This window comes from Ursus maritimus, unplaced genomic scaffold (genome assembly GCF_017311325.1).
Source record: "Ursus maritimus isolate PB19 unplaced genomic scaffold, ASM1731132v1 scaffold_25, whole genome shotgun sequence".
NCBI lineage: Eukaryota > Metazoa > Chordata > Mammalia > Carnivora > Ursidae > Ursus > Ursus maritimus.
The window spans coordinates 39605880-39620935 of NW_024425008.1; the positions used below are offsets into that span (position 1 = coordinate 39605880).

Consider the following 15056-nt stretch of genomic DNA (forward strand, 5'->3'; position numbering starts at 1 on the left):
ACTCTTCAGGTCCTCTCTATAGCTTATGACCCTTGGGAAGCCACGCCCTCTTTAAGACCTCATGGAGAAGGAGGGTCTCTGACTTCCTCCCCCAGATGTGTCTCAGAGATCCCAGATGGGGAAATGTCACTTCCTCAAACACTAGCCATCCATCTCAGGGTGGGATTCCCTGCAGAAGTTTCCAACACTGCCCCAGGCCCACACTGCAAACTCAGAGGGTATGTTCTTGGTTCGGGGACCACCCAACAAGGCAAAGTTCTTTGTCTGGAATGCGGACACACAGCACAGCCAGCTTCTGGGAAATGGGCACCTCACATCACTGATATGTGTGCCTCCCTCTCGTTCCTTACTATTTGAAGCTCCTGCTTAATTCAACCACAGATTTCTTTCTTTTCTGTTTTTGGTTGGCAGGGCTTTAAATATTTTGAAATCTTGGACGCAGTGTTTTCCTTCCCTTCAAGCCAACCCCATTAATGCAGAGGAGCCTAGTCAGAAGTGGCAGCCGAGGCCAAACCCAGCACCAGGAGAGAAGTCTGGGCCATGCAGAAAGAGTGCCTGAGAGAACGTGTCCCTCCTCTAGTCGTTAACTTCTCACTCTCTTGGCTCCCTTCTGAATCACTGTCCTTAACACAGGCTTGTCTTAGTAAGTGTAACAGAACTCTGAACCGTTCCCTAAGGCGTGTCCCAACCATCTGATTTCTTTAAATCCCAGATGGAGTTAGAACCGAGACTTTTTAAAGAGTAGGCAGGAGTGAAACAGGATTTTTCTGGGTGGTTGTGTTTTTTTTGGACCTGCAACATCTTTTCCTAAAAATAGGGACAGAGAGGAACTAGGAGTGTCACTGTGGAAACAAGGTCATACATCAGAATCAAGCATTACCGATTTTTATCTATACGAATCTTAGAAGCACCGATGTGCTGGCCGTAACGATATTATTGAAAGGATCAAAGCCAGTGGTAATTCTCCGGCTCTTCTTACTCTTACACGTGAAAAACTGAAATTAGTATTTATCTTTTTCAGTAGTAAAAATGGACCTCTGAATAGCAAGCTCATGGCTATAGGAATTATTTTGGCTAAAATGGTAGATCAGTCCCATGTTCTTCATAATACAGTTCTTCCCATTCTGAACAATGCAGCAAGGAACCCAAGTCTGCCCCGAACATCTGCACTTGGCGTGAAAGGAGCGCACTTGACCCCAGGCCCCGCCCGCACGGCCGAGTTCACCAGCAGCATCTCCCTCCGCACCGGCTCATGACGGTTCCCGCCCCTCTTCTGAGTGGCCGGGTGGCGGGGGCGTAGAGGGCCCCCATCAACGTGCCAGGCCTGGCGGCAGACTGCCAGGTGACTAGCGGACAGCAACTCGCCGGACCCACCCACGTGTCCCCCGGGCCTTCCTGCCGGGCGGTTCAGAAGGCAGAGGGAAGGGAGGGAGGAATATGGGAAGGCAGTCTTCCTTTTGGAAAAAAGGCCGGTCTGGCAAGATCCTCTCGCTCGAAGATCGCCCGACGCGGCCGTGACGGACGCAGGGCAGTGGCCTCGGCCTGACCCACACACTCCAGGCTTGTCCCGGAGCAGCGTGAGGCCGCAGGCCAACGCGCAGCAGGGATCCCACATGTCCGTCCGTCCGTCCCTGCCGCACGAATGTGCCCACAGGTGCACAGACCCTCCAGCCCCCTGGCCCCGCCCCGGTCAGCTCCGCTCGGCTCCCCGAGCCCCAGGCCGAGGCTGGCGCGGCTCCCGTCCCTGCCCGGCTCACCTGGCAGCCCGCAGCGCGGCGGCGCGGAGCCGGGGGGCGCGCGCGTGCCGGGGACTTCGCGGCCGTCGGGGTCCACGCACCAGCAGAAGCCGGGGCTGCCGTGACACTGCAGGGGCAGGAAGCCGCCGCGCTCATCGCACTGGGGGACGTGCGGCCGGCTGCTGGGGGAGGCGGCGTGCTGGGCCTGGGCCTGGCGCTGCCGCTCTTCACAGGGGGTCAGCCCTGACGAGGGGTCTTCCGAGGCCGGGGCGAAGGGGGTGCACAAAGGAGCAGTAAGACGCTGCAACCCATCCACTCTTACCGGCTAACTTCAAAAGTCTCCTGTCTGAGGGGTTGTTTTTCCCTCCGTATACTTGGAAGCCAGAATCCCATGGGAAAAAGAGCAAGGCACTGAGATTTTGAACTCCTGGATTCTTTTAGTTCTGCCACTATCTCCCTAATTTCTCCCTACATCTCACAGTTCACCCTGTCCTGAGCTGACCGTCCTGTAAAATGGCCCCTCCCTCAGCCCGTAGGGTCCCCGCTGCCGTCTGGCTAAAATGAAGAACAGCCCGCGGCTTCTGTCCAAACATCCCTAGAGGCTCCGGAGAAAAGAAGTAAGCTTTTGTTTAGCCACCAAAGTCCAGAATTTAAGTCTGAGAAGCCCCGGGTCAATGGCAATCACTAGATTGCACCGCGCTGGCCAAGACCTCCTAGAATAGTCCTGGGGGCTTCCGCCGGCTCAGCAGTGCGCACGGCTCCTGTCCGGGAAGCTGGGTCTCCTTACTTCATATGCATGACACTTAGATCACGAAGGGAGCTGACCACAACCGGTGGGACACTAGGTAGGACAACGGACAGGACATTCCCCCGGCCTCCCAGAATGCTAATAAGCAGTGAGCTCTCAGTAAACGAGGCAGCTAGAGGGAACCAGCCTTGGTCTCCAGTAAGGGTGGACTGAAGGCTGTAGAAAACTCGCATTGAAGGAGCCAGGGTTTTCTGTGCCTCGTCTGGCTCTCCAAACCTTACCAGGTGTGCACTGAAATCCATCGCCACGATAGCCAGGGTGGCACTGGCAGGAGAAGGAGCCGGGGGTATTGTAGCAGGTAGCCGAAGGGTGACATCTGTTTTCCGAGCATTCATCAACATCTGTGGAGGCAGGAACAGGGATGAGGGGGTGGGGAGGGAGGAAGGAACAGCATGACTTCACTGCACACAACCGGGGCTACTGTATACACGGCCTTAGGACGCGTGAGTCAATGACAAAGGCTCAAGCAACCTTAGAAGACCTTGGGGCATGAGCAGGACTATAATGACAGCTAGAGGCAAGCTTCACATACAAAGTCGAGGGACATGGGTGTTAAGAAAGTACAATGTAGAAATCGAACGTGTGGTCACTTCTAGAAAAAAACATCCTGCAGTGTATTTCTAGAGCATCTTGCACCCACAGTGAATTCCAGGAAGTTCTCACCTTTGAACTGCCTTCGACTGTAAATCATTCGCTTCCTCTCAAATACGTGTAACAGTGGCTTTGCTCTTGCATTGCTGGTGCCCTGGCCCTACAGCATCTGGGTGCAGAGCGCACAGCCCAGCGGCCGGCCCCCGACGGCCTTTCAGCTAAGGCACAAGCACCCTCGGCGTCACGCAATCACAGGCCTCCTACCTACCATGCCCAACTAATCAAAATGTTCTCTACTTCCTACCTTTAGAAGGGATAGAAAAGTATAAGAAAAATTGTGTCACAGAAAAAAGAAAATCTCAATTTGTCAGGCTTATCAGCATCAACAATTCAGCCGCCCCCCTCCACACGATACCAGATTTTCCTATTTCTCAAAACCGCAACATCCCAGAACTTCAAACAAATGCCAGCTTATAGTCCTTTTATTTACTGCAATCAGCGTGTGCGGACAGTAGCAAGGCACTCCGCCTTGCCCTCCAGAAACCTCTGAGAGTCCAACTGTTAAAACCAACCGCCGGGGTGCCTGGTGGAGCGTGCGACTCTTGATCTTGGAGCTGTGAGTTCAAGCCCCACATTGGGTGTAGACATTACTTAAAAATAAAAAAGGGGGGCACCTGGGTGGCTCAGTTGGTTACGCGTCTGCCTTTGGCTCAGGTCATGATCCTGGGCTCCCCGCTCAGCAGGGAGTCTGCTTCTCCCTTTACCCTTCACCTCTCTCGTGCACGCTCTCTCTGTGTCTCTCTCTCTCAAACGAGAAATAAAATTTTTTTTTAAATTTAAAAAATTAAAAAATTAAAAAAAAAAATACGTAACATAAAACCAGTGACTGAGATAAGCTATCTGCAAAGACAGGAAGTCTTCCAGAGTAAAAGGAGGATAAAGGGTGTAGGTCTGATCAAGGCTCAACTGAAAAGAAAGCAAGCCACTTCCCCAAAGACACCCAAAAAATGATTTAAAAATGTGGGTTGGGGTGATCAGTGTGAAGCCTAGAAGAATGTGAGTCCCAGAAGTGAACTGCACCAATTCGCTACAGCCTGCGACAGAGACACATAGAACCCAGGACGCCGGAGAGTGACAGCCTGGATGTGCCGTGAATCAGCTTGGGGACAGAGGTGGCTCCTCGCCCTGCCTCCCAGGCACCAGATGAAACCCGCTCTAGGGCTCTTGGTACCAGCCGGCTATGACCACACCCTCCCTGAGGCCCCTTCCCATGGCTAAGTGCCTTTCACAGGTACCCGTGAGCTGACGGACATGCTGGACGTGAAACCCAGACGTTCTATTCACAGGAGAGGAATCTCTTACACTGTGATTAAATTAGCAAATTCACACTCTGTGTGTCCTCAGTGTTGCAGACGTTTGGTCAGAATAAATGAGCCCCCTTAAGTCCCAAATAATCCTGAATGCTTGACACAACCAAGTTTCATGCCACCCAGACAGGCTCAGATGAGCAGCTGGCCTCGCCGGTGACCTTCCCGTCCACCTACAAAGGCGGGAAAGTACTTATACATTCATCTGTAAAGTCAGAAACAAGCCAGGTTTTCTGGTTAGCTCCTCAGTTAACTGAAAAGAAACCAAACAAAACCAATCACAGCAAAAACCCTACCTCTAATCTAATCGATACGGGTTCTGTGCTGTCCTATTTAATTATCCCCGAGTTTGGCTCTCTGTCTCTTCAAAAGGACAACCCCAACACCTAGGTGGGTGAAGCCGGTGGCCACGCAGTCCCCTGGGCCTGCCAAACCAAAGCTGTAAGAATGAACACCCAGCAGGAAAGTCAATGCAGGAAGTTAAAGCTATTCATCATACACATGCTAAAAGCACTTCTCTGCTAACAGGAACCCCAGGCAATAGCAGGAAGCAGGAATTCCTGAGACACAGGGCCTATTTCTAGAACCCAGGGATCAGTTTCTTGAGATTATTTTTTGAACTAAGAGAGAGGGGACGCCCCAGGGCTACCAAGTTAACTCATGTTCTTAAAGCCTATGGCCTAGGACTTCCGATCAGAGTGAAAGAGCAGTCATCCTCTCCACAGATATGAGAGTCGTGGGGGACAGTAATGGTTATAAATGACCAAAAGGGAGAAAGCCCTTGAGGGGTGGAAAGCATCACAAGTGAGGAGCCTAAAGGCTGGAGAGGGTTAAGGCTCCCCGAAGCACAGTCCTCGATGCCTCCTTGGAAGACCTTCCACCATGACAGGAAATAGTCCAGTCAGCCACTCCAGGGCCTGAGCTCAGAGCAGGCTATGGCTCCTCCTCAGAGGGCTAACGCTGAGGACGGCTGGAGGGAACCAGAGCTTTTGAGAAAGGAAGAGGAGCTCTTTCCTATGTCACAGGATGTCAAGTGTCAGGACAGAACGCATGGAAAGACTTTCAGCCCCTTGGCAAGGGAGAAACTCCTTGTTGTACCACTGGGGGAGGGGGCTGCCATTTATGCTTAACAATCAATGTCAAGGGTCTTTAGGGGCTGTTAGGACACTGAGGTCCAGGCACAGTAGAGCTCCTTTGCTGTTCAGATAATGAAACGTGGCTCAATCCCCGTATCGTTCTCCATTCTATTACCTGTCAAGCTAGTCAAGAAACCTATACGGAAAATTTGTTAAAATCCTCCATTTTGAATTCAGACGTCAGTGTTTCAACACTCTTCTCACTGCCCTCATTCTGCCTACACCCAAAACCAGGTGAAGTCCCTTTGAAACAAAACCAATCTATTGTATGGTGACTAACATAATATAATAAAAAAATATTAAAAAAAAAAAACAAACAAACCCAATCACTGGATTACCAGATTCTAGCTCCCCGCTAACCCATCCCACCCCACCTCACCCCCTTTGCTTCCACACCACCCAGTGAAATTTCCAGACCCCAGTAAAGGCTTCGGCCCACAAGTTCTCACTCCCCACCTAGTCAATCAAGCACCCTGCTAGTTGTTCCCCCATGTGGAATGTGGCAACCCTCTCTTTGGGACCCATGAGTGTAAGAAACTCCTTCCTTTCAAGCCTTGCCCTCTTCTCCTCCTGTGAATGCACCGTTACCATACCTCACCTAACCTCTCCATTCGTAGAACAGGAGACCTGAGAGAAATACTCCACGTACCTCTTCTCATGCCCCTCCCGAGCAGTAAGGGCTGAGTGACATCCCACCTGTTCAACTCACACTTGCTCCTCCCTGGAAAGATCCGGACTCGAGACAATCTGCTTTTGCACCTAGCAAAGTCACCAAGATCGAGCAGGACAAACAGGCCTGAGACACATCAGCTCACACCAACACAAGGTTGAAAAAAACCCTGAAACCGTTGAAATCGGGGTTGATTGAGGGAAGCTGGAAAAGATTTAATTCTACTTGGATAAAAGTAATTCCTGCTAGTGACTCAGACTAGACTGAGAGCCCAAAGCCAAGTCCAGCCTCTCCAGGGAACTCAGTTTTTGACAAACTGGCTAGAGAAAAAACCCACACACCCTTTTACTGCTACTTTAATGGAGTAAAGAAACGTGTGCTTCAAAAAGGCACACTTTCTACAAAATAGAGCCTTTATCTCCAGTTTTCTCTATTTTGCTGTTTTCTCTCTGTGGTCACAGAGACACATGCACACCGTGGCATGTCTTTAAATATGTGCATGCATGCGTGTACGCGCGCGCACACACACACCCACACACACACTTCGTGATCAGCCCAGATCGATTTGGGCATGGCGTAGGTCTTTAGGAAAATGTTCATTGTCCACCACTCCAGTCTGAAAAGCTTGAACTGATTCTGGGAGGCAGCCTCTAGGGAACCCCAAGGTCCCTACCTTCTAGCATTTGCAATCCTGTGCAATCTCCTTCCCTTGAGGAACTTGCATCTAACCAATACACCAAAGCAACATTGAGGGGATGTCACTTTTGTGATTATAAGTTCCATTTTGCTAGCAGACTTTCTGCCACTGGCCTGGAGGAAGTAAGCTACCTTGTTCCAGGTCTATGTGTCAAGAAGCTAGCTGAAGGTTATCTCCAGGCAACAGCTAGCAAGGACCTGAGGCTCTCTGTCCTCAAGGAACTGAATCCTGCCAGTAACCACGCGAGGATCTTTCCCCAGTTAGGCCTTTAGATGAGACCCCAAGCCCACCACACCCCTTGTTGCCGCTTTGTAGGCCCTTTCAGGCAGAGGACCAAGCTAAGCCATTCCCAGGCCCGTGACCTGTAGATGATAAGCGTGTACTGTTTTAAGCTGCTCTATTTGGGGGTAATGTGTTAGCAGCAATAGACAATGACTACACTAGGGAAGCAACGGATGGGTTTGGCAGGTTTTTAAAAGTTTGTGGGTTCCAGAGAAAAAGTAGAGAAGCAGAGATTGAATAGGGACAATTAAAAATGGCAAAAGTCAGCAAGAGGGCAGTAATAACAATGAATGGCATTATTCGAAAGTTCTCAACATGGAAAAGTGGCCAATTTCAACGTCCTAATATAGCCCCAAAGGTCATCAAAGTCTTACAGGACATGTAGAAGTTAAAAGAAAGAAAAGAGAATGATTCTAGAAGGGATTAAGGCAAGAAGCGACTAACTCAATTAACTTTCTGATTATTAACACTCATCACATCTAGGCTCCAATTAATTTCAACTTGTTAGCTTTAAACCACAGACCTAAGGAGTTGAATACGTTAAAAGTACCATCTCTGCTGTCCTAAGCAGCCAGATGTCTAAGTACGAAATTCTGACAAGATTTTGATTCTCCGTGCAGTCTCATGTCTTAGAGCCAGCAGTGTGTTAAATGAAACTGAACGACAGGGGCGCCTGGGTGGCTTAGTCGGTTAAGCACCTGCCTTTCACTCAGGTCATGATCCCAGGGTCCTGGGATTGAGCCCCGTGTCAGGCTCCCTGCTCAGCGGAGAGCCTGCTTTTCCCTCTCCCTCTGCCCCTCCGCCTCCCCCACTCGTGTTCTCTCTCTCTATATCTCAAATAAATAAAATCTTTAAAAAAAGAAAGAAAGAAAGAAAGAAAGAAAGAAAGAAAGAAAGAGAGAGAGAGAGAGAGAGAGGGAGGGAGGGAGGGAGGGAGGGAGGAAGGAAGGAAGGAAGGAAGAAAGAAGGAAACTGAATGGCAAGGTTCCACGAGAATGGAAAAAATATCATTCCCGCCGTGAGAAATAACAGAACAATGAGGAGTTAGTGCCCCTCACACCCTGACCCGCACACCTGTGGAGGCGACCCTCTGTCTGTAGAGTCCTGTGACAGATGGAGCTCTTGGGCTGGTCAAGTCAGAGAAGCATCTGGAATTCCAAATCTACCTCAGTCTAACTGGAGAAACACTCGAGCTCTAAAGCAGGGGGTGTTTTTAGGAGGAAAAAAAGCAAAACAAAACAAAACAGGGCTGAACTGAGCCACAGCCTTGGGTCATTCAGTATAAACCATGTTTTTAAGAAAACCCTACAGCCGAGCTTCTGTACAACAGAAGTGGAAACATTAAAGAGCCAGTTCAGACAATACCAAGGGGCCCGTCACATCTGGGAAGGACAGGACGGCTGTGCTGCCCTGACACATTTGTTGTCCGTAACACATGGCTTCTGTCTGCTGGTTCAGGCAGCCTCTCCACCGAGACCGAAGGGAAGAGGGATGGGAGGAGGATGAGAAACAAACATTTGGTGGGGGGGTGGGGGGGTCATGCTATTTAAGCTGCTGTAAAGCTCCCAGGAGTTACACAGCTGTTCTAGCAAACCAGCTCAGGGTGCCCAGGTGTACAGAGGCCTGGCCAATGCAGGCAGCGGTTTGGAGAGGGGGGAGAGCCTGTGCTTCAGGTTCATAATCCCCAAACAGACGCTCCCCCACCATTCTCTCATTCCTAGGGTCTCATTTTACCATAATTTGTGGGTATTACCAACAGCATGAAATTGAGTTTCAATTCCATCACGTCATGTATATTTTGAAAATCTTTAGTGGATTATGTAGATTTGCTAAATAATCTCTGTATTAAAGTACTACTGATCCCGGTTTCACGAACATTTATATCCAGAGAATTATACCGTTTAGTAACAACCTCACGCATCACTGTTATTATTTAACCACGTTAAATTTTAAGTTAGTCCTGCATTTCAGTTTAGTGATTTTATAAAAGACCGTTCAAGCCTTCACCATCTTAAACATCTTTGGATTTTTGGGAGAAAAGTTTTGAGCACTTAGGTATGCGTTACTATTCTCTTACGAAGGTAGAGTTCTTTCTCTCTCTCCCCCTCTCTTCAGGGAGAGAGGAGGGAGGGAAAAACTTAGAGAGAAAGCACTGCATGCATGTTTAGAGATTGCTTAAAATACCACTTCAACCAGTGGGGTAGCAACCAAAAGGCAGGCAGGACTGCAAGTGCTAGAGTGAGCCGTTACCCAGAGAGACTGAAGACCTGAGACATCCCAACAGGTCAGTGGGTTCTCCCAAAGTTCCTCCAGCTACACCAGCTCCCAGGAACAGGAGTTACAAGACGGCACTGGCTGCCCAGTGCTCCAGGAACGTCTCCACCAAGGACAACCGTATATGCGCCACAATCTAGTCCCAGGGGAATCACCCTTGGCTCTGCTTTTTGACTCAAAGGACAGCTTTCCTCTTGCTCTTTAGACCATTCCCAGGCTGCGTGAGTCAAGAAAGGGAGAGGTCCTCTTGAGAAAGCTCTGGCTACGTGGGGATGCGGCATCCCAGGCGACTTTCCAGGGTCACTGGGGCTGACGTCCCACAGGTACTCACCAGCACACTGGTGCCCGGTGCCCGTGTAACCAGGCAGGCAGGCGCAGCTGAATGTGCTGCCTCCGTGGTGAATGCACCGGGCCTGGCCGGCAGGAGCGCAGGAGTGGCTGCCGTCCTCACAGGGGTTGGGAGGTGGGGTGATCGCTGAAAAGAGAAGAACGTAAGCACGTCCCAGAGTTCAGGCCTGCGAGTGGGGGAGACTTGATCTTCACAGTGTGATCCACACACCAGTCACATCAGGACCTCTGAGGGCTCACAAGGCCCTATCCCAGAGCCAGGAAATCAGAATCTGACTTTGAACAAGACGGCTTGCATGCGTGTTCAAGTTTGAGAAGTGCTGCTCTGCGTAGATATGAAGACCAGTCATTAAAACAGTCCTTGATTCAAGTCCCAGAACTACACACACACACACACACACACACACAGTCTCTATGCTCGTGGCTACTTTTTCATCCCACTGGATTAAAAGGTGTATTTTCTCTATTATCATCTGGCTCTACCAATGGGATGAATCTGGAATCCTAGTTCTTTTGGGTCTGCTTTTAGGTCCAAAGATTTCTTTTCCTTTCTCTTTACCCTAGAAAGGGTAGATTTATTACAGAGGGAGTGCTATAGCTGGGCACGTGGAAAAAGCATCTTTGAATTATAATCCATTTCATTTAAATTTGAGAAATATTTTACTTCTATCTAGAACTGGTGGCATTAGAGGTTCATGGTCTTGTTACATGATTGGGCCAAATACCAAGACACACGGGAAACCCAATTCGGTGAACACCTTTCAATAACTCAACACCAAAAGTATCTGTTTGGAGGAAAACAACAACACAGGGCTGAACCGATCCATAGCCTTGGGTTATTTCAATGTTAAACTGTTTTCTAAAACCACATGGCAGAACTTCTGTAGGTCGGAGTGGAAACATTAAGGAATCAAAGAGCAAGGGTCAGCGCCATTTTGGCCAAAGAGAGAAACGCCTTAGCACTCACCGACGCAAGTGTGCCGGTCATCTGCAAACTCGTAACCATTCCGGCACTCACACCTGTAGCTTCCAAGCAAGTTGATACACACGGAGTTGGGGCCGCAGCGATGGGAGCCAGCTGCACACTCATTGACATCTAAGAAGAAACAAGGACAGAAAAGCACTGCTTAAATCAAGGGTTCCCCGAGTGGCAGGTCTGAAAACCCAGTATTTTCTCACTGCCATGAAGCTCCAACAGAACAATTAAATTAGTTGGGGGCGTGGGGGGGGGTCAAAATATAGTATTTCTAAGGATCAGACGTGAATGCATGTTGCAGGATAACCTTCAGATAATCTTTATCTGAAGTCATTCAAGTATAAGCCACAGGGAAAATATTTGAATATTCTGAGAATTCTTTAAACGGTAAAAAATAAAACCCACTCAACATTTACCAGAAAAACACACTAACAATTTTTCTTTTAGAAATGTAAAGCAATTTCTGTGGCTTGTGGGGATGTCACGGGTGAAAGGAACACAAGGTCTGAAACCTAAAGATAACCAGAAAACATGTTTTAGTAAATATAAGGAATACTTAATACAAGGTTAAAATGACCAAACTTGAGAACTCAAAATATATAGGAATTGCCATACATGTCTTCTTTTCTCAGTCCCAGCCCCAAACACCCACCTCCCAACTACCCTCTCAACTCTAACCAGAATGTGCTTTCGTGTAGAAATAAGAGCACTTCGGTTAACAGCTGCTGAACGTGTCTCGTGCATCTGTTAACAAGAGTGGAGGACCCCGTGGATGAACGGAGCGTGTACAACTTACCCACACAACCGCGTCCGTCTCCCTGGTACCCAGAGGCACACTCGCAGGTGTAGTCTACCCCTGCCCCTGGATGGCACTGAGCCCTCATGTCACATGTGTGGCTCCCGTCGTAGCAAGGATTCACGCCGATGGGGTCTGAATCCCCTGCATGAGTCAAGAGGAAATAAAGCACACAATCCCAGTCTGGTTGTTAGGAAGAGAACGGCACGGACTGGAGATCAAGGACTCCTCGGAACGGACCGCGTACTCAGCTGTTTGGGGGGCCCACCTGGCCACCTGGCCTAGACTATCTAACTTGCAGTTTTAAATTCCAGAATGACTTCCTCTTGCCTACCCCACAGACAACTAACCTTTTCTCGCTTACAGTAGGCTTGTGTCCAGGGAATACAAACATCCCAATATATGGCATAATTTTATTTTCAAGTGCTCTCACTCGATCCCCTTGTGTGATTTTCAGGATGACTCTGTGAGGTGGGCTGTCATCCCCATGACTGGTCATTTTCGCAGATAAGTGAGAGAACACTGGAAGACTTGCCCCAGCTCACAAAGCCAGGAAACAGTACAGCAAGAACTCACACCCCAAATTTCTGCCAATAACCTGGGCAGTCTCTCACTGAAGTTCACTATTTCCTAAGTCAAAATTTAATTACTGGGAAAACCTTGCTTTTTTAAGATTTGGAAGACTAAAGAGGAATGATTTTTGCAGAATTTACTTTTTCGGATTAACCTTGCCACCGACCCACCCAACCACTAGGCAGTGATAACTCTTAACATCTGAAATCTTTCCTAAAGGGTTTTGTTTCTAGATAGAGCACAGTAGTAATCCTCATTGCAAACTTATTTGCCAGGCACTGTTCTAAAACCTTTACACATACCATCCCTTTAAATCTTCACGACTGCACTGTGAGGAGGGTACTAATATCTTCATTTTTACGACAGCACAGAGAGGCCAAGTAACCTGGCAAAGGTCACACAGTCAGAAGAGGTGGCTGGAGCAGGAACAAAAAGCCAGGCAGTCGGTGCTTTCCACCACTTTGCTACAGCCACCACCAAAGGAACTTCCTAAAGTTACCCAAGCCAAGGGCGCTGCGATGATGTGGGAAAGGGCCCCAGACACAATGAATCCATTCAGTCCGGGCACTTCCATCCACTCCTCTGACTCCTCAGGTGTAAAACAGCAATAAAGATAATACTTATCCGCTAAAACCGAAGAAGATAAAGAAACCCTGACGTAATATATGTGAAAGGCAATTCCCCCCGTGGACAGGCCTCCCCAGTCCCAAGGGACTACGTTCCCTCTTCCTCCTCAGTGGGACCACTGCTCACCCTCACTTGGTTTCAGCTTTGTCTCAGTCCCTAGAATTGATTCTGATCTTACAGCTAAAAGATTTCAGGAGCTTCACCCAAACCTCCCTGGCTTCATGTCAATCCATCCCAGCTACCAATGAGGTTTCGTCTAAGTCATAACTTGAGCTTCTGCCTTGGATTTCTGCCTGTGCCCAAGTGCCTGGCTTGCCGGCCAGCTCAGCACACCCCAAGTCCTGCATCGCTCTCAACGGCTCTCAGGGCTCCAAGGACCAGCATCTTGGCATCAGTAGACATGGGGGCATTACCACCTCCTTTAACTTCCTAGAACCACTTCCTCCTGGATTCCCTCTCACTTCTCTCTAGCTCATCCACATCTCCTCACCCCCCTTCCCTCAGGCGGGTGGGCCTTGTTCAAGTAACTCCAAGTCTAGACCCACGTGCTTGCTGCTGTCACCTGCCTCAGACTGGACTCCCACCCCCATCCTTCAGGATGTCCAGCCACCTCCCCATAGCTTGCCCCTCTGCCCACGTGGACCCTTCCAGAATTGTGCGTTAGTCTGCTGTGAACTGGGATGCCTTGGCCAAGTCTCCGAAGGGACCCCCGTGGGTTTTGGTAAATTCCTCCCATTACCTTAGAAAAAACCCCACCGTGTGTTCTTACATATTACAGCCTAAAAAGGAAAGCAGGAGGGCCACGGGTTTATCCTTGAACTGCCTCAATGATTCTGGCTGGAGTATGCTACAGAATCTCTGCCAGGAAAACAGGACCAACAAATGTGTCCGGCACTTTCTAAACCTGATGAACGAGTCTGCCGACGTGAACCTAGCTCAGCAGAGCAAGCGGACTCCCCCGCGCGTCCCTCGTTCTTCCCTCCTCATCTCCTGCTGGAAAGGACAGAAGCACCATGCTGGGGTTACGGGCTAGTACGGACCAAGCTCCTGAGGCAGTCCCCTGCGTGGGTATAGTTAAGAACAACAGGGTCGTGTCCTCACAGAAGGCCCGACGCAAGACAATTCTTATTTCTCCATTTTAGGAGAAGATTCTGTATTAAATGCCTGGCCTACCCAGCCGAAGGGAGAAGTGAGCTCTGAAATGTTTTAATGTGTAAATACTAATGCTTAACCTTCTTGCTCAGTACTTTGCAGCGTCCAGTTTGCACTGCGGCACATTCTGGCAACGATTAGCAAGTATGCAGAGATGTAAGCACTTAGCACCCTGCTAGGCATGCAAAAAATGCAGTGCAAAAGCTGACCTGGAAACCTGATCCCCCGGCCCACCTGAAACTGAGGGGGAACGTCCCTGATTACAGCACACAGACGGCAAATATCCTTCACTGACAGGACGGGCCACGTAACGCACAGAGCCCAGCGCAAGATGAAAACGTGGACCCCTTGCTCAAAAACGAAAGTCTCAAGAGAACAGCAGCAGAGCATTAAACCAAGTGTAGAGCCCTTCCGAGCACAGGCCCTGTTCAGGGAATTTGGTTTCCAAAAACAGTTTTAAAAATACATTCCTAAAACCACGTGGCTATGCATTCTCTATGGGGTGTTCGCTTTCTCCTGTTACAGCAAGAACGGCGTCCTCCTCAGGACGAGCCCTAGTTCGCCCTCGCCCTCTCCAACAGCCTGACTCTGACCGGAGATCTGGAACCAATTTACTCATTTAATCAAGAGGAGAAGAGCGGTTTTCCTTCAAGGAACAGTCTGTTCCGCTTCCCTGCGTGGCCCTCTGCCCAGTCTCCTCAACTTGCTGGAAGGAGCTCTGAAGTGGGTGCAAGGGGGTCCCGTTCCAGGAGCCCAGGAGAGACCACCGACCCCCACCTGAAGCGCAAACACTTGGGGAGGGGCAGGGGCTGTGGCTGGGGGGCGGGGGGGCCCAGGCTCTGCTGGCTCCCTGGGCAGACGCAGACCAGACAGCACGGTCTCCCAGGTCCTGGGAAGCCACGAGCGCCCACATCAGCTGGGATGCCCCTGCTGCGTCCCAGCCATTCCAGCGGGACCGTCATTCCCTCTGGAGGGAGGGAAACACTCAAGATGACAGCGCTCTGCCCTGCGGGGGGGGGGGGG

General features: G+C 49.8%; 1 protein-coding gene across 4 annotated transcripts in view; it reads right to left on the bottom strand.

Annotated features, from left to right (window-relative positions):
- NID2 (nidogen 2) overlaps positions 1-15056 on the bottom strand; it is a 57644-nt gene that overhangs the window by 9647 nt on the left and 32941 nt on the right. For 2 of the 4 annotated variants that reach the window (XM_040641828.1, XM_040641829.1), the window contains exons 9-13: positions 11682-11825; positions 10877-11005; positions 9893-10036; positions 2766-2885; positions 1758-1991 (exon numbers count right to left, since the gene is read on the bottom strand). In XM_040641828.1, coding sequence (XP_040497762.1) covers positions 1758-1991; positions 2766-2885; positions 9893-10036; positions 10877-11005; positions 11682-11825 — 771 coding nt within the window. The remainder of the gene's footprint in view (positions 1-1757; positions 1992-2765; positions 2886-9892; positions 10037-10876; positions 11006-11681; positions 11826-15056) is intronic. The other 2 variants (XM_040641830.1, XM_040641831.1) reach the window with 1 other exon arrangement.